We start from the raw sequence: 13968 nt of genomic DNA, 5'->3' as shown, positions 1-13968 counted from the left end.
TCTTCTGCTCACAGTAACTATGCAATACCCCTTCTCCCCTTGTATCTGCAAAAGCCTTGCTTTGAAGCAGAAGGCTGACTTCCTCAGAACCAAGGTTAGGAGCAACCCTGTTTTGGCTGGGCCCTCACCTCCAGAGCTGTAAGTCCCTTTGGATCTCTGAACTGCGGGAAGACCAGCTCCTTTTCGTTCGCAAATGTTTATTTCTGAAATAAATCTGAACGTGGCACGTTTCAGAAAAATGAGTAAAATTCACCTGATGCTAATATTCCTGCGGGCAGTGGCTTCTCCACTCTGCAGAGCCTTGACTTTCAGCTATTAAGGCTGAGTATCCATAGCTGGCTTTGCTGTCGCTGTGCCTTAAGGACTTAAATCCTGAGGGGGCGTCATGAAGGCTCTCCCCATCGGTGCTGAGATCGTCGTCCTCCAAGTCGCTCAGCAGCTTCCTCGAAGCCGTCTTGCGTCTGCAAAAGCAAGGGCCCATCCGCTTGAGAAAACGCCTGCAACCACCTGGGCTGCTGCTGGGTCACAGGATGGATTTTGATTTAATTTGCAAAGCTAATAAAACAGTCGGTTTTAAAGCTGCGGTGGATGCAGCCAAAATGTGCCAAGTCTTATAAGGACTTGTGGAACACAGCCGGTTTTGTGCAAATGCATTTTCCCCTACAGAAGACGACCCTGGCAACACCACGCTGACAGCCCCGTTTCTGGAAATTCAAGGGCAGGAAGCCCCACTTGAACACCTCCGGAAGAGCAAACTGCTCTGGGTGTTGGGAGAATCCAGCCTGAGTATCAGGAAGCCCAACTCGGTGGGTCACAAAGAGGCTTGCTGCGAATGTAACGGGATCAGCTTTATAAGAGGAAGAGGAAGGAGCCAGGACCCCCCCGCTGGGCCTGGACGGGGGCAAAGGGGAATCTGCAGACTGGAAGACGGGCGGCGCGTGCGCAGTGCTCCCCTCTCCTACCTGAGGTCCTGCCGGATGGCGTTCAGCTGCCCTTGCAGCTGCTCGTTCACGTCCGTCTGCTCCTCCAGCTCCCTCTGGAGTTTCTTCTTGGCGCTCTCCAGCCTGTCTATTTCTCCCTCCGCTTCCTCCACCTGCCGCTTCATTGCCTTCAGGCGCAAGCTGAGCTGTGGGGCAAGAAGAGGGCCGTCTTGGATCTTGGGCGGAGGCCGGCCAAGCCGAGTCCTTGCCTTCTGGTGAGAGGGCCAGGCTCCAGGGCAAGGGTTCCTGCAGAGGCTGGGGACCGCCCTCCTTGGGGCCCCTGAAAGAGAGGTGAGGGAGCAAGTCCCTTGGGGGCCCTCTCCTGCTTACCTGGTCCTTCTGATCAGTCAGGGAGAGATGTTCATCGTCCACCTGCATCAAGAGCTCCTTCACGGTCCTCTCCAGTCGGCGGTTGGTCAACTGGAGATGAGCTCGGTCCCTAGGAAGGCCAGGGAGAAGAGAAGGGGAAGGGAGAAACCATGCACCAGGTGAGGACTCCCCTGGTCCCCAGCATCTGGTCTACAAGGGCTTTCCTGGCTCTGCTCAGCCTGCTGACCTCACGGCACTCCCTCCACAGATCACCAGCTCTTTTGTGCGTCTCTGACAGAGGGACCTCAGTGGCCGACCTCGGGGGTTGCAGCCACCAGGCTGGACCTGGGCGCACCTGAGTGTGTGGGGCCCCATGTTGCTGGCAACCTGTCCTGGGCTTCTGTGTGTCACTGTGTGATTCTGGGGAAAGATGCGTTTGATTTAAGGAGGTGCTGACAGGTGTGATGTCTGTACTTACAGGCACTCCAAACTGCCTTTTCCCCTTCAAGTCTGACTTGCTGCAAAGCATTACAGGTTGTTTTTTTTCAATTTTATTTAAATTTAAATTTAATTTAATTGGCCCATTCCCAGAACTCTGTGTGGCCAACATAGTTATTACTTGGATGGGAGGCCATAAGGAAATCCTAAGACTCTTTCAGGACCGGTCTTCTGTCTGTCGGCAAAAGACAACTGATGGATCCACGAAGTCCCCGGTGGTCAAGCTCAACCCAGGCACCTTTATCTTACTGCCCACTGAGTAAAGAGACAGGCACAGGCCGTGGCGGATTCTAAGTGGAAGCCCCGAGCCCTCCGTGCTCAGCTGAGGAGTCCGTGGGGGCTTCCAGCAGCCGGAAGGCTCCTGGGGGGCTTCTCGAGAACGGCCCCATACCTCTCCTCGCTCTCCAGCCGCTCCTCCAGCTCCGCAATCCGGGCTTCCATCTGGACAAGGAGGCCTTCTTTGCTGGACTTGTAGGAGCCTTCGAGGTGCAGGATCCGGCTTTTCAGGTCTTTGTTCTGGAGGAGGAACCCCCCTGATTAATGAGCGGGTGCCTGCCAGCCAACTAAGCCAGAAAATTGGCCCAGGGCACATTAGAGCCCGAGGCAGGAGGCAGAAGGCGAGATGCAGCAGCAGCAGCAGCAAGTCAAGGACGCCCCCCAAGTTATAGCAAATCCACAGGAAGAAGAGCGGCCCTTGCGTTCCACTGCGGGGTAGGAGCCGGGTGTCGGGGGCGGGAAAAGGCACCCGGCCGACTCCATTACGGAAGCGTGTGCCCAAGCATGTCCCCAATGGTTCTGGGGACCGGTAAGCGGTCCCTGCTCGCCCGCAGAGAGGCAAGAGGGACACCCCCAAGCCACTTGGGTCTGGTCAAGCACCACTGTTGGCGCCAAGAAATAAGCTCTCTCGAGGGCCAGTGCGAGTCAGATGGACTTGAAAGAGAGGAAGCCAAAGCGTCGAGGCGCTTTGGTGCGCACGGCCCGCGTGGGAGCTCCTTCCAGGCCCAAAGCACTGGGAAACCTCCACGTGCCAAATTCTGGGTCGCAGAATTCTGTGGTGACAAGGGTCGCTCGGCCCCTGGGGGCAACGCTGGCCACGGCCCTGGCGCGTGCTGGGCGAGGCTCGTGGGGCCCGCGGAGCCAGCCGAGGCCCTGTGGCCCGAGAGCCGAGCAAAGGCCTGACCTGTCTTTCCAGGGCGATCTTGTCGCACTCCAGGTCTTGCCTTGCCACCCTTTCCCGCAGGAGCTCGCTCCTCGTTTGCTCAATCTGCAGTAGAAGAAGAGAAAAGAAACGAAAACAGCAGCAAGAAGTCAGCAGGCTCAGTCGGTCAGAGCAGGGAAGAAGTCGGCCGTAGGCCAGGCTAAGAAACCAGCAGATGAACATTCGTTGCCCGAGGACAACTGCGTCTGTAGGTGAACTAAGACGACGCCTACGATCACGTAAAATGCGTGCACGTGGCCGCGTCCGCCGGGATCTAACGCGCTCAGCTGCGGGGCTCTTTCTGCACTGCCGCCTCTCCCCACGCGAAGGTGACCGGCCTGCTCCTTTCGGTTCCCGTTGGCCAAAGTGGTACCCCGCTGGCTTGCCCAGACCTGGTGCCTGCCGCAGCGCTTCCTCACCACCGTCTCCGGCCCGCCTCGGCAGGGAACATCCGCCAGCCGTGGAAGAAACACGCAAGCTTCGGAGCCAGCAGCGAAGAGGCCCGGGGGCGAGGCGGCCGCTTCTGGCCCGTGGACTGGCCGTGCTCTACGCGCCCGGCGGCCCCCGCGGCCTTTCCAGAAACATGCCGCTCCTTTCCAAAAGGACCCCGCGCAAGCGTCTGGCGCCCTGCGGGTGTCGGGGCATTCAGCCACGCCCGGGGAGGCCCCTGCCCGTCGACAGCTGAGCTGTTCTTCCGCACTGAAGACCCAGAGAGCCCGGGCTGGGGGGCAGCCAATAAAAGGAGCGCCTGGGGACGCTCCCCGGAAAAGCAAGCTGCACCCTGCCTCCTGGGGCTCGCACGGCCCTCCCCTCCGCCGGCCTCCTCGTCCAAGCCGGGCTGCGCGGGGAGAAGCCGAGGCAGCCAGACAGGCCCCCTCCGGCCTGGGCCTGGCGGCACCTCAGGCAGGCACTGTGGCCCTGTGGCCTCCAGAGGTCATCCTGGCGGGACTCCCGTGGCCCACGCCTCAGCAGGGGGCTGAGGGGAGACCTCGCCCAGTGAAGGGTCCAGATTGCTGGTGGCCCGCTCCCCTTTGGGCACTATTCCTCTGCATCCCCGCTTCGGTACGCGAGAGGCAACACACGCTTCGGCCGCACCCGATTCCCTGGCCGAACAGAAGCCCTGGCGGGCGCAAGAACACCTCTCTCGAGAAGCCTCCTCTTCGCCAGAGCCGCGTGCTGAAACCAGTCTTTGGGTGACTGCCGTGGCTGCAGCCGCCCGTCTCCCCAGGGGGTGCGCGTGGCTCAAGGCGAGTGGGAGGACCGCCCCCCCCCGCTGTCATTCCCCAAACTGGCTGAATCAGCAGAAACGCTGCTCCATCAAGGGGGAGAGGGAGGCGGCCATGCCAGGGCGGTGGCAAGAAGGGGCCTGCTTCTCCCTTAGCCCCATCTGCTACTCCGGCACCTGCGCCAAGCGGGGCGCAGGTGCGTGCCGACTCCTGAGCGCGCTTTATGCCGAGAAGCAAATGAGACTGCCTGGGACATCATCCTTTGCTCATTGCCTCTGCGGTCACCATGGAAATAGCCGGTGCGCAGAGCGAGAGAAGCCGCTTCAGAGTCAGTGAATTCAGGCTCGCTCGGCTTTGTTTGCTTTTCTGCAGCGGACCGAGGACCAGGGGTGCGCCAGTGGGGGCTGCTTAACTTAAGGAAAGAAGGGGAACCAGAGAGACCAGCTCCTGCTCAGCCAAGGCGGGGGGAAGCTGGGAGACCGCTCAGTCCATCGCTGGGCTTCAGAGCCGATGGATCTGCTTCCTCGGCCCCGGTTCAAGATAGATTGAGGGCCCTTCTGAACGCAACAGCGGCGCACCACAACCTCTTCCACTTTCTGCAGAGAAGCTACAGCTGCCCAGATCAGCACACGGCTTCTCCAACGCGGGCCTTTGCTGACCGGAGAAGACCCCTCTCACGCACTGGCGCCTCAGGAGACGGGTGGGGACCAGGCGCTTCCCTTGCCGCAGCAAGCCACGGGACTGTCCCGGGAGAGGAACGCGGAGGGGAGAGCGAGGCCTGCCTTCGTCTGCCCCGCCGGGAGCGGGAGAGCCCGGAGGAGGAGCCCTTCTTGTGGCCCGCCCTGGTCCGAGGCGCTCTGGCCCCGTGGAGCCTCGGCTCCCTCCAGCCTGACCCCCGGCGAGGGCTTCTGCTCCGGCCGAGCCCGGGGGAACAAGGCCTCGGCTCTTCGCTGTGCCTTTGCCCTCGGCTGGCGGCCAGCGCCAGGGCCGCCTCCATCCCAGGCAGCATCTGCCTCTGCTGGGCCGCGGATCCCTGAACTGTGCTCTGTTGCCTGGCAGCAGCTCCATCCGGGCCGGTGGGAGGCTTGGGCTGGGCACGGAGGCAGGGCGGACTGCGCTCCTGGTTCCTGGCCTGTTGGCAGCTTAAACCCAAACAGAGCTATTATTCTGCTGTTATGTATGTTCAGCAGACCTGAAACAGTCTTCAGGAAGCCCTGCATCCAAGCCCTGACGGAGAACAAGGCAGGCTTTGTACCTCGTGCAGGAAATCAGGGGTTCCAGAGCTTTTAACAGAAACACATATTTTGCCTAATGCTCCACTTAAGCAATCAGCTGGTTAGTCAGCTGAGGTTTATGGGGCTTCTGACCTCTAGAGGAAAGCCACTGCCAAACCCTTCCAGGAAGAGAAGGTTCCTTCTGGTCTCAAATACCGTAAGCTGCAGCTGGAAGCCATCACCCTAATCCACAAGGTTCAGGATCCCGCAGAGGCCCCATGAGCTCCAGGAACAAGGGTGGGGTTTGCTGTCAAGGGCGATGGTGAGGGACCTGATTGTGCGAGGGCCAAGCCTATTTCTCAGAGTTGCTCCTGGTCATTCAGGAAGACGGCTGGGGGCCGACGAGGCCCAGCCGGTTATCACAGACCTTACCTTCTGCGCCTTTCCCAACCCTGCAACGACCGACTGAGTTGAGCAAAATTGCATACCTGCTCCCTGCACCTGCCAATCCTCTCAGACAAGTGATCAGAATTGTTCTGTTCTTCTTCAAGCTCCAACTCCAGCTGGGATAGTTTGTCCTAAGAGGAAGGATGCAACATTGGCCGGGGCAAGACCTCCGAGCACGCAATACAACCCCTGGAAGTGTGACACAGGCGGGGGAGAGGAGCAGCTGCTGCGGCGGCTGCCTTATGGGTCTGCACGATGGGAACTCCAGGGAAAAATTCAAGCCTGGGCACATGTGAACTGCAGCCAAACCCACGTGGGAGCGGGCACTTTGCAGCTGGTAGAAAGGAAAACCTTTCCACCCGAAGGAAGTCAGACCATGAACCCAAACGTCATTCTCCAGCAGGTTTCTCGGCACAGCCGCTTCTTGCTGCCTGTCACGGGAGTCACCGTTACCTAAAGGGCCCCGGAAAACCACACTGCACCTTGGGCTCCTCTTCGTGCCAGCAGCAGATGGAGAGATGGATGCCTTGAATGGCCTCAGCGCATCCCCGGCTTCATCTACAAGCACATCTGGTGCAGTTTAGTGTGTTTGTTTGAAGGATCTCACAAGACAAGGACGTGCCAGAGTGTCCCACCTGCTGCGCCAGCACCAACAATGTCAGCTGGGCCTCCTGTCCACAGTCCTGACCTCTCTGAAGCTGGATCCAAGGGCAGCCGGGATAAACATGGGGCTTTGGGAAGGGAGGCCGCAGACCAAATGATACTGCGCAAGGGAGCAAAATAAGCTACTGAGGCAGAAGGAGCAGCGGCCTCATATCCCCGCGGGATTTTGCAGGCGGGACCCTGAGCTGATTCATTTCTCCGTCTTAATCTGCCTCCCCATATAAAGTTCATTTTCTACCTCCATTATCTTGGCCTGTCTTCCCCGATCTTCTCTCAAGTGGTTTTTGGTTTCCAGTTCACATTCCAAGGTCTTCACAGTGCGTTCCAGAAGCTGAGTTCTTGTAAGAGCTTCTTTTTGGGCTTTTTTGTGAACTTGTAATTCTTCCCCCATAAAACGTACCTGAAATTAAAAGAAATACACCCCATAAACCTCTCACCTATATGCTCTGTAGAGCATCTACCGCTACTATGGACAGATAGATCTAGATGTAAAGGAAATAATTCTGCATTTGGCAAGCCCAGATCCCAAACCCCTTGTAGGTTCCTTCCATCTCAGCCAGATTCAAGTCTGTGACGATCCACAGGTGTGACAGGAGGCCAGCATTTGACCCTGTCTTGCTAACCCCAACCCTAACCCAAATCTTAACCTAAACCCCAACCCTAACCCTACTCCAACCCATTGACTGAAATTTGATTTGTAGTTTGCCTTTATTTTCCCACAACTTCCTTTATCTTACCCTCCGTTCTCTGCTAAGCAACCAGAGTGGCCCAATGCTTTGGACTGTTTTAGCTTTCTGCCTGGAAACACCCAGGGACCACCTGCGCCCCTTGTCCCCAGTTCAGTTCAGTTCTGTGCATGAAGCGGAGCTGTTGCGCAAGAGGAACCTTTTGGGAAGCGCCCTGAAGCTTCGGAGAACAAGGGGAAAGGAAGCAAAGGAGGTAATGGGGTCCTGCCTGCACTCGTAAGCAACTGGGGCCGTGTTGCTAAGTCAGTCGTCTTTGCCAAGGTCAGCCAGCAAATAATCTGCTGCCCCTTCACGCAGAAAGCGATATTCAAGAAATTAATACAAAGAGAAGCAGGTGATAAACCGAAGCCACAGCTGGAGCTGGCTCACAGCATGAAAGGTTTGAGTGGTTATGCAGTCACCTCCCACGGAAACATCAGGCAAAGACCACCCCTTTTTTTGGGTGGATCTACCCAGATCACATTTCACACGAGCTCCAGAAAAAATGTGCAAGAGCATGCAGGCCACTCATACTTCTGCAGCATCTTCACCCGGTAATTATGTACTATGAGATGTGGTGCTGGTTACCAGCTTGGCTGGCTTCCAAAACGGGTTGGACCAATTCACAGAAGTCCCGGGGATCGAGGGCGCTTAGCCTTGATGGCAACCTGACCGCCTGGGAAGGGCATCTGCCGGGCTTCCTTGGGCAACTGGTGGGCCACTGTGAGGACAGGTCGCTGGACCAGATGGGCCAGAGGTCCGATCCAGCTAGCCACGGGCTTGTGTTCTTACGCAGCCCATTCCTCAAAACGCAAGTCCACCTGCGAGCGCGGAACTTTCCCAGAGAACGTGTGTGTTCAGCTGGTGTAGCCCTCTTTTCCCGCCACAGGGTGGCAGCAGTGCAACGCAGTGCGACGATCTGGGCCCTGGAAGCTAAGGAGCTTCGGGAGGGCGAGCTGCCCTCCCAGTTTTCCAGGCGGGATTACAGGATCAGGGCCACAGGCCTCTGAGCTTCCTTGGTCCTTTACCCAGCTGATGGCTACAGCGAAGGCCAAACCTTCTTACGGCCTGGAAGCTTTGTTTTCTTTGTAAAACATGGCTGTGCCTGGAGGCTTGAGGGGGGCTCGCATTGTTGGAACTGGCTAGTGGGAGGATTGATGCTGTTCCCCCCATCATCTTGAATTGTACATTGGCTTTTTGGATAAAACAAAAGTTATTTGTTATTTTAATTGTGGATATTTGTACTTTTGTTGTTTTTATTGTCTTGGATTTTAATTGTAAGCTGCCCAGAGTCACCCTCTGGGGGAGATGGGCGGCATATAAATCCAATAAAAATTGGAAAAAAAAATAACCAGAATTTGCTTCCAGATGTTCCCATTTTCAACTGACATTTCTTAATAGCTGTTTGTTTGTTTTAATAGCCAGTCTATAACTCCTTCTAGCTTCCTCCATGCTTGTTTCAACTTGCTTTGCTTGTCCCCTGCCCTGTGAGTAACTCAGGCAGGACGCCTGCCTCCCTCTGGACTCCCCTTCACAAGCACAGGCCGGGTTTATTTCCAGCAAGGACAGCTGGACTGTTGGCTTACAGGCTCCATCGTGGTTTTCACTGGCACCCTGAGCGAGGGACGACCCTGCCTGGGGCTGGGGCACCACCCACTTAGAGCTAGAGGTCAAGGGGGGGCCCTTAGGAGTATAAGTTGGGTGAGGAATGCTTGTTGTTGCTGTTGTTCTTATAACAGACTTGGGAGTCAGACACACTTGGGCATTATTAGCTATTTATCAAGATAATCCATCTATTTTATCCACATACTAGTTTCTGCTGGGCTGTTTTGTTTCAGTCATCTTTAGTTTGGGTGGAGTTTAATTGATGCTTTTGGTTACATGCTGCAATTGTTGTTTGATTGCTGACTGTGTTGAGTTGCTCTTCTACTTATTTAAGGAAGGAAGGAAGGAAGGAAGGAAGGAAGGAAGGAAGGAAGGAAGGAAGGAAGGAAGGAAGGAAGGAAGGCAGGCAGGCAGGCAGGCAGGCAGGCAGGCAGGCAGGCAGGCAGGCAGGCAGGCAGGCAGGCAGGCAGGCAGGTTTACGAATGCCAGTCAGGCGTCATTACCTCCTCTTGCATTTTGAGGACTGTTTGGCGGGTCTTTTCTAATTCCAGGGTTTTGTCCTTCAGCTGCTGCTGTGAATCTACCAGCTCCTGCCGATTCTTCTCCTTGTACTCGTCAAGCTGGTTCTGGAGTTCCAGTGTTGATCCCCGTGACACCTCAATGATTTCTGCCATCTACTCAAAAGAAAAACATTGATATGGGGGAGGATTAAAAGCTTTCCAAGGGCGAAAGGGTACGTGCAACATCTCGGCTACAAAGGTAGACTTCCACTCCCACAGGGCAAAGGCAAGTGCCCCAAACGCCACATGTCAGACTCTCTCTCTCCTGGGTTGTGCTGAACTGGCAAACAAGAGTAGTTGAATGTTTGAGTTTGGTCTTGGACCTTCAATTAATTAAATAACAGCAACAGCATTTGGAGCTTGGTTTTGCTCTTTTCCCTCAGGTTCTACAGACCTCAATGAGGTGGGATGTGGATCAAGCTGGAAACACTGGTGCTGAAATACTGCCACCTGAAGAGCAAGAGAGCTCACTCCACTGTTTATTTTCCAGTAAATATATTTAAGGGATTTCCAGACATTTCTGCTGGACCATTATTTGAAAACTAGAAGATGTTGCCTCCCTTGAGAGCTGATTGCCTGGGTGTGTTTGTGTGCTGAATAAGCTTCATCTGAACCTTTGGAGGCTGGGAGTTGTAATTTAGACCACAGAGGGAAACTCTACTTGACTCTCAGAGGCCCCCAACCTCTTTGGCCAGATGGACAGTTCAGAGTTTCGAAATTTTTTCTGGGTGCTTTGCAAAATGGAGGCCTTGCCCATTCACAAAACAGTTGCCTGGAAACATAACTAGTTGCAAAGCACCCATGTCCTGGGTGCTCTCCTTTCCTACCAGCCCCGCTTACCTGGGCAAGGGGGCACTACAAGGCAGCCACTCTCAAGCTTAAGGAGTCCGTACCACCCCAGAAACACAAGGATTTTTTTTTTGACACCTCTTCTTATTCTGTGCTATACTTTCTCCTCTGAAATAGCTTGGATTCAATTTCTTTCACTGCATTCTATATGGATGTGGAAGGTTGCTCGTTCAACCTTTTCCAAGATAATTTGTAGGACACACACGAGCCGAAAAATGGCATAAGCATTTAGAAACCAAACAGAGCAGAGAAGGGCTCCGAGGTGGGTGTTTCTGAGCGCAAGACTTCTTTGGAGGAGGTTCTGAAGCACCCCTCGGCTCTCTCTGTGGCCACCAGGATTAAAAGGGACAACCATCTTCTGTTCTCAGGTGTGGCTGGAGAGAGCGCCCTGGTGAGAGACAGAGAGCTGTCCAGAGGCTTCCTCCCTTTCTCCAGCTTTAGCTCGAAAGACCTTCCTTGCTCTTCTCGGTCACAGGCATTCACCTTTCGCCTGGCTCGGGTCTTTTCCTCCCCTGGATCTTCCGAGCAGCTTTGGGCCAGGCCTTTCCCCCTCTGCCATTCGGCGCTTCACCTTCTCTCGGCTCTTACCTCCTTCTGCAACTTCTCCACAGTCTTGTCCAGCTGCCACCGTTCGTCCTCCAATTCGCGCTTCATTTTCTGTAGCTGCTCGTTTTGGGAAGTTTCCTCTTTCAGGCAGACTGCCAGCTGCTGCTGCTCCTGGCTCAGCCGACTGACGTTCCTCTGCAGAGGGAAGACGTGGCTGCGTGGCCTGAGGACCCAGCACATCCCCAGAGACGCGGAAAGGAGCGACGGTGGCAGACCGCCGCAGGGACCTCCTCAGTAAGGGCAAGCTCTGTCCCTGTGACAGAAGGCTGGGTCTCTGGGCTTTCCCCACTTAACCACGGCACTAATCTGTCCTGACAGCAGCCTCGTTTTTCTGCTCTGCTCCCACCTGTTGCCTTCATCTTGGCCCCAGCCCAGGAGTGAGACTGCCTTAAGGCATCTCGAGGCTGTGAAATGTTACCTGCCAAAGCATCTGGCATTTCTGCAGATGTTCCACATGCATCATAAACAGAATTCCCCCAGTCAGAGAGCTAAAACAGTCAATTCATCTCTAAAATGAAAGGTGAGATCCAAATTCTGCAGCAGTCACCTGAAATTTGCTAACAAGGGGAAGGCAAAGGCCTTGGAAAGGGTAATCAGAAAGCAGAACAGATTTATGCTCCCTGCTATGGCTGCAACAGTCACAGGGACCGAGGGGCAAAGGAGGCCCCACAAAAGCACAAGGAAGTGGGAAAAGGACGTTTTAGCCCCTTGGCCTTAATTAAACTCTTCTGCTGCACCCTGCAGTTTTGATGGGAATGAAGAGAAACAGGCTAAAACTCTTTATTACTCCTCAAGAAAAGCACCCTCAGGAACAGGCCCCTTTGAGAGAAACATCAACATACAAATCCAGTTTTCATTATCATCAACAACCACCTAGAAGACGATCTGGCATTAAAAGCCACCTAGATGGTTTGTGCACAGGATGCTACTTTTTAATAGTCTGGCTCCGTGCTCCGTACAACAGCACAATGCAGTTCTGGGAGTTCATTTTTCACAGCCCCTTCCCCTTTACCCTTTAAACATCCTTGAAGAAGCACTGCCTGGCCTGGATGCACATCAGAGTGTGCTGTGCCAGGGGAGGAAAAGGGTCGCCGGTTGCCCAGAGCCTGCAGGACAGAAAGCTCTGGGGCAGCAGAGCCACCAGGCCTCCTGGGGGGCATTCAGATCGAGGGCCAGCCAAGAGCCGCTTTGCCCAGCCGGCGGCATTCGCTCCTCAGTAGTGCAAGGCCAGGACCCGGCCAGGCCAGCTCTGCGGAGAGGAGGGGCGTGCCCGAGAAGGCGGGCGGCCCCTCGGAAGCACAACTCTCTTTTACCTGGGCGTCCTCCAGCTGGGCTTCCAAAGACATTTTGGCTGAGGCCAGCTCACACGCTTCCTCCTTTGCGTGGACCAAGGACTGTATCTCTTTCTGCCACGAGAGACTTGGTTACGTTCCAACAAGCCACAGCATCCCCTACCTGCCCCACCCCACCCCACCCCACCCCGGGAACCCTGGATTTCAAAGCTTTGACCCCTCAATCCTCGAGGCCCCAACTGCGGGGTCCGGATTTACAGCCGCGCTGCAGGCAGAGGGCTAAGACCTGCCTAGCTGAAGCCGTCCCGTGAGGCCATCACCCCAGGCCCTCCTCCAAGGCCCATAACGGGTGCCAGGAGAAGACCCTCGAGGACAGCATTCTTGTGCCAAGGCCCTGGGATGGTCTCTTTCAGAAACTGACACTAACGTAATTTGGGCGCCTGGCAGATTGTCTGACGCGTCTCTATGATAGCCAGAAGTCTGAGGGGAGGCGGTAGCTACACCTTCTGCTATTTATGCCCTCCTTCTTGGCACGTGTACTTCTGCTATCATTTTTTTGTTTTTAATTGTTCCTAGTTTTCAAGTGAGCCTCAATACCAGCCTGGGCTAAAAGTGATGCAGCAAAGAAAATGACACCGACCCAATGGGTTCACCCCCCCTCACCCCCCCAGGCTCTTCTGCTTGCCCGGAGCCCCGCGACTCACCTTGCACCGTCTCAGCCTTTCCGCAGCTTCCTCCCTGCCTCCCCTCAAGTCCTGGAGCTCCAGGTGGAGTTCTTCCTGCTGCTTCTTCAGCTCCACCAGGGCCTTCCTCAGCTGGCAGTTTTGCTCAGTCACCCCAGCCGCGTGGTCTTCGCTGCTCCTTTGCATCTTCTCAGCTTCAGCCCTTGCGCTGGACAGGGCTCCTACTTTCTAGGAATGCAACACGATACCCAGATCAGAAAGATGCAGTGCTGAGGCCACTTGATCCTAATCTGAGACATCAGGCGGCTACTGCAAAGCATCCGATTTCCGCATTCCCTGAAATGCCAGCAAGGCTGGGTGGGTGGGTGGGGGGAGCAATCAAGGGACACTGGCCTGCATCGCCGTCTGGCGTCTCAGGGCCCTGCAGTGACAGCAGCATTGTGTCCGAGGCAGCCTGCAGTTGGCGGGAAGAGTCAGAGGCAGAAAGGACCTCCTCAGACTGCTAAGAAAGAGCCTCTTTCCTTGAAGAGGCTAGCGGTCTGATGTTTAAAGGCTTGTTTGGGGTCTGGAGGCTGGAGGGGGAGATGTGGAAAGGATGTGCCATCGTTCTCAGGAACTGGGAATCGTCCTCTCTCTCAGCTGCCTGCTTCTCGAGGAGCAGCTGGTCACAAGTTGTCCACAAGCCTTAGAAGGAGATCTCACCCTAAGGTTTGGGAAGGTCCTCCTCGTCAAGGTCTTTAGTTGCTAGATGACCAGTTTCCCTGCCCACCCACAGCCAGCGCCAGTGACTTGAGCCAGGCAAAATTAGAAGCCAGGGTTTCCACTGTTCTTATTGCATCTGTAATTAATTCCTTGAACCATCTTCAGCAAGGAGGAAGAAATCACCAGGGGTGGGGCATTCACTAGCAGGTAATTAGAATAAACAAATAAACAAACAAACAGCAAGGATGCTTTTCTGAGAAGACGTGGCTTGGAGTCAGTGCAGACATGAGGTCCCAAGCCAAGGTCTGGTCCAACTGTGTTCCTCACGCCTATTTTAGGTTGTTGAGTCTAACAGCAAGAATGGACCAGATGATAAGTGACCTGGGCACCACTGGGTGGAGGGCAGAGCAG

At 55.3% G+C, this 13968-nt stretch overlaps 1 protein-coding gene across 5 annotated transcripts in view; it reads right to left on the bottom strand.

Moving 5' to 3' along the window:
• Positions 1–13968, bottom strand: part of CGNL1 (cingulin like 1) — a 42440-nt gene that overhangs the window by 2511 nt on the left and 25961 nt on the right. For all 5 annotated transcript variants that reach the window (XM_088148229.1, XM_088148230.1, XM_007440053.3 and 2 more), the window contains 11 exons: positions 12877–13083; positions 12194–12286; positions 10863–11015; positions 9369–9539; positions 6774–6935; positions 5914–6003; positions 2968–3051; positions 2179–2303; positions 1311–1419; positions 963–1126; positions 254–461 (listed from right to left, as the gene is read on the bottom strand). In XM_088148229.1, coding sequence (XP_088004355.1) covers positions 260–461; positions 963–1126; positions 1311–1419; positions 2179–2303; positions 2968–3051; positions 5914–6003; positions 6774–6935; positions 9369–9539; positions 10863–11015; positions 12194–12286; positions 12877–13083 — 1560 coding nt within the window. In that variant the 3' untranslated portion in view covers positions 254–259. The remainder of the gene's footprint in view (positions 1–253; positions 462–962; positions 1127–1310; positions 1420–2178; positions 2304–2967; positions 3052–5913; positions 6004–6773; positions 6936–9368; positions 9540–10862; positions 11016–12193; positions 12287–12876; positions 13084–13968) is intronic.

This window comes from Python bivittatus, unplaced genomic scaffold (genome assembly GCF_059951505.1).
Source record: "Python bivittatus isolate LINGU-HERP-01145 unplaced genomic scaffold, Pbiv_v1 ctg000530_np1212, whole genome shotgun sequence".
Lineage (NCBI taxonomy): Eukaryota > Metazoa > Chordata > Lepidosauria > Squamata > Pythonidae > Python > Python bivittatus.
Note: the sequence above shows the minus strand (reverse complement) of the source record. Positions and strands in the feature narration are given on the sequence as shown.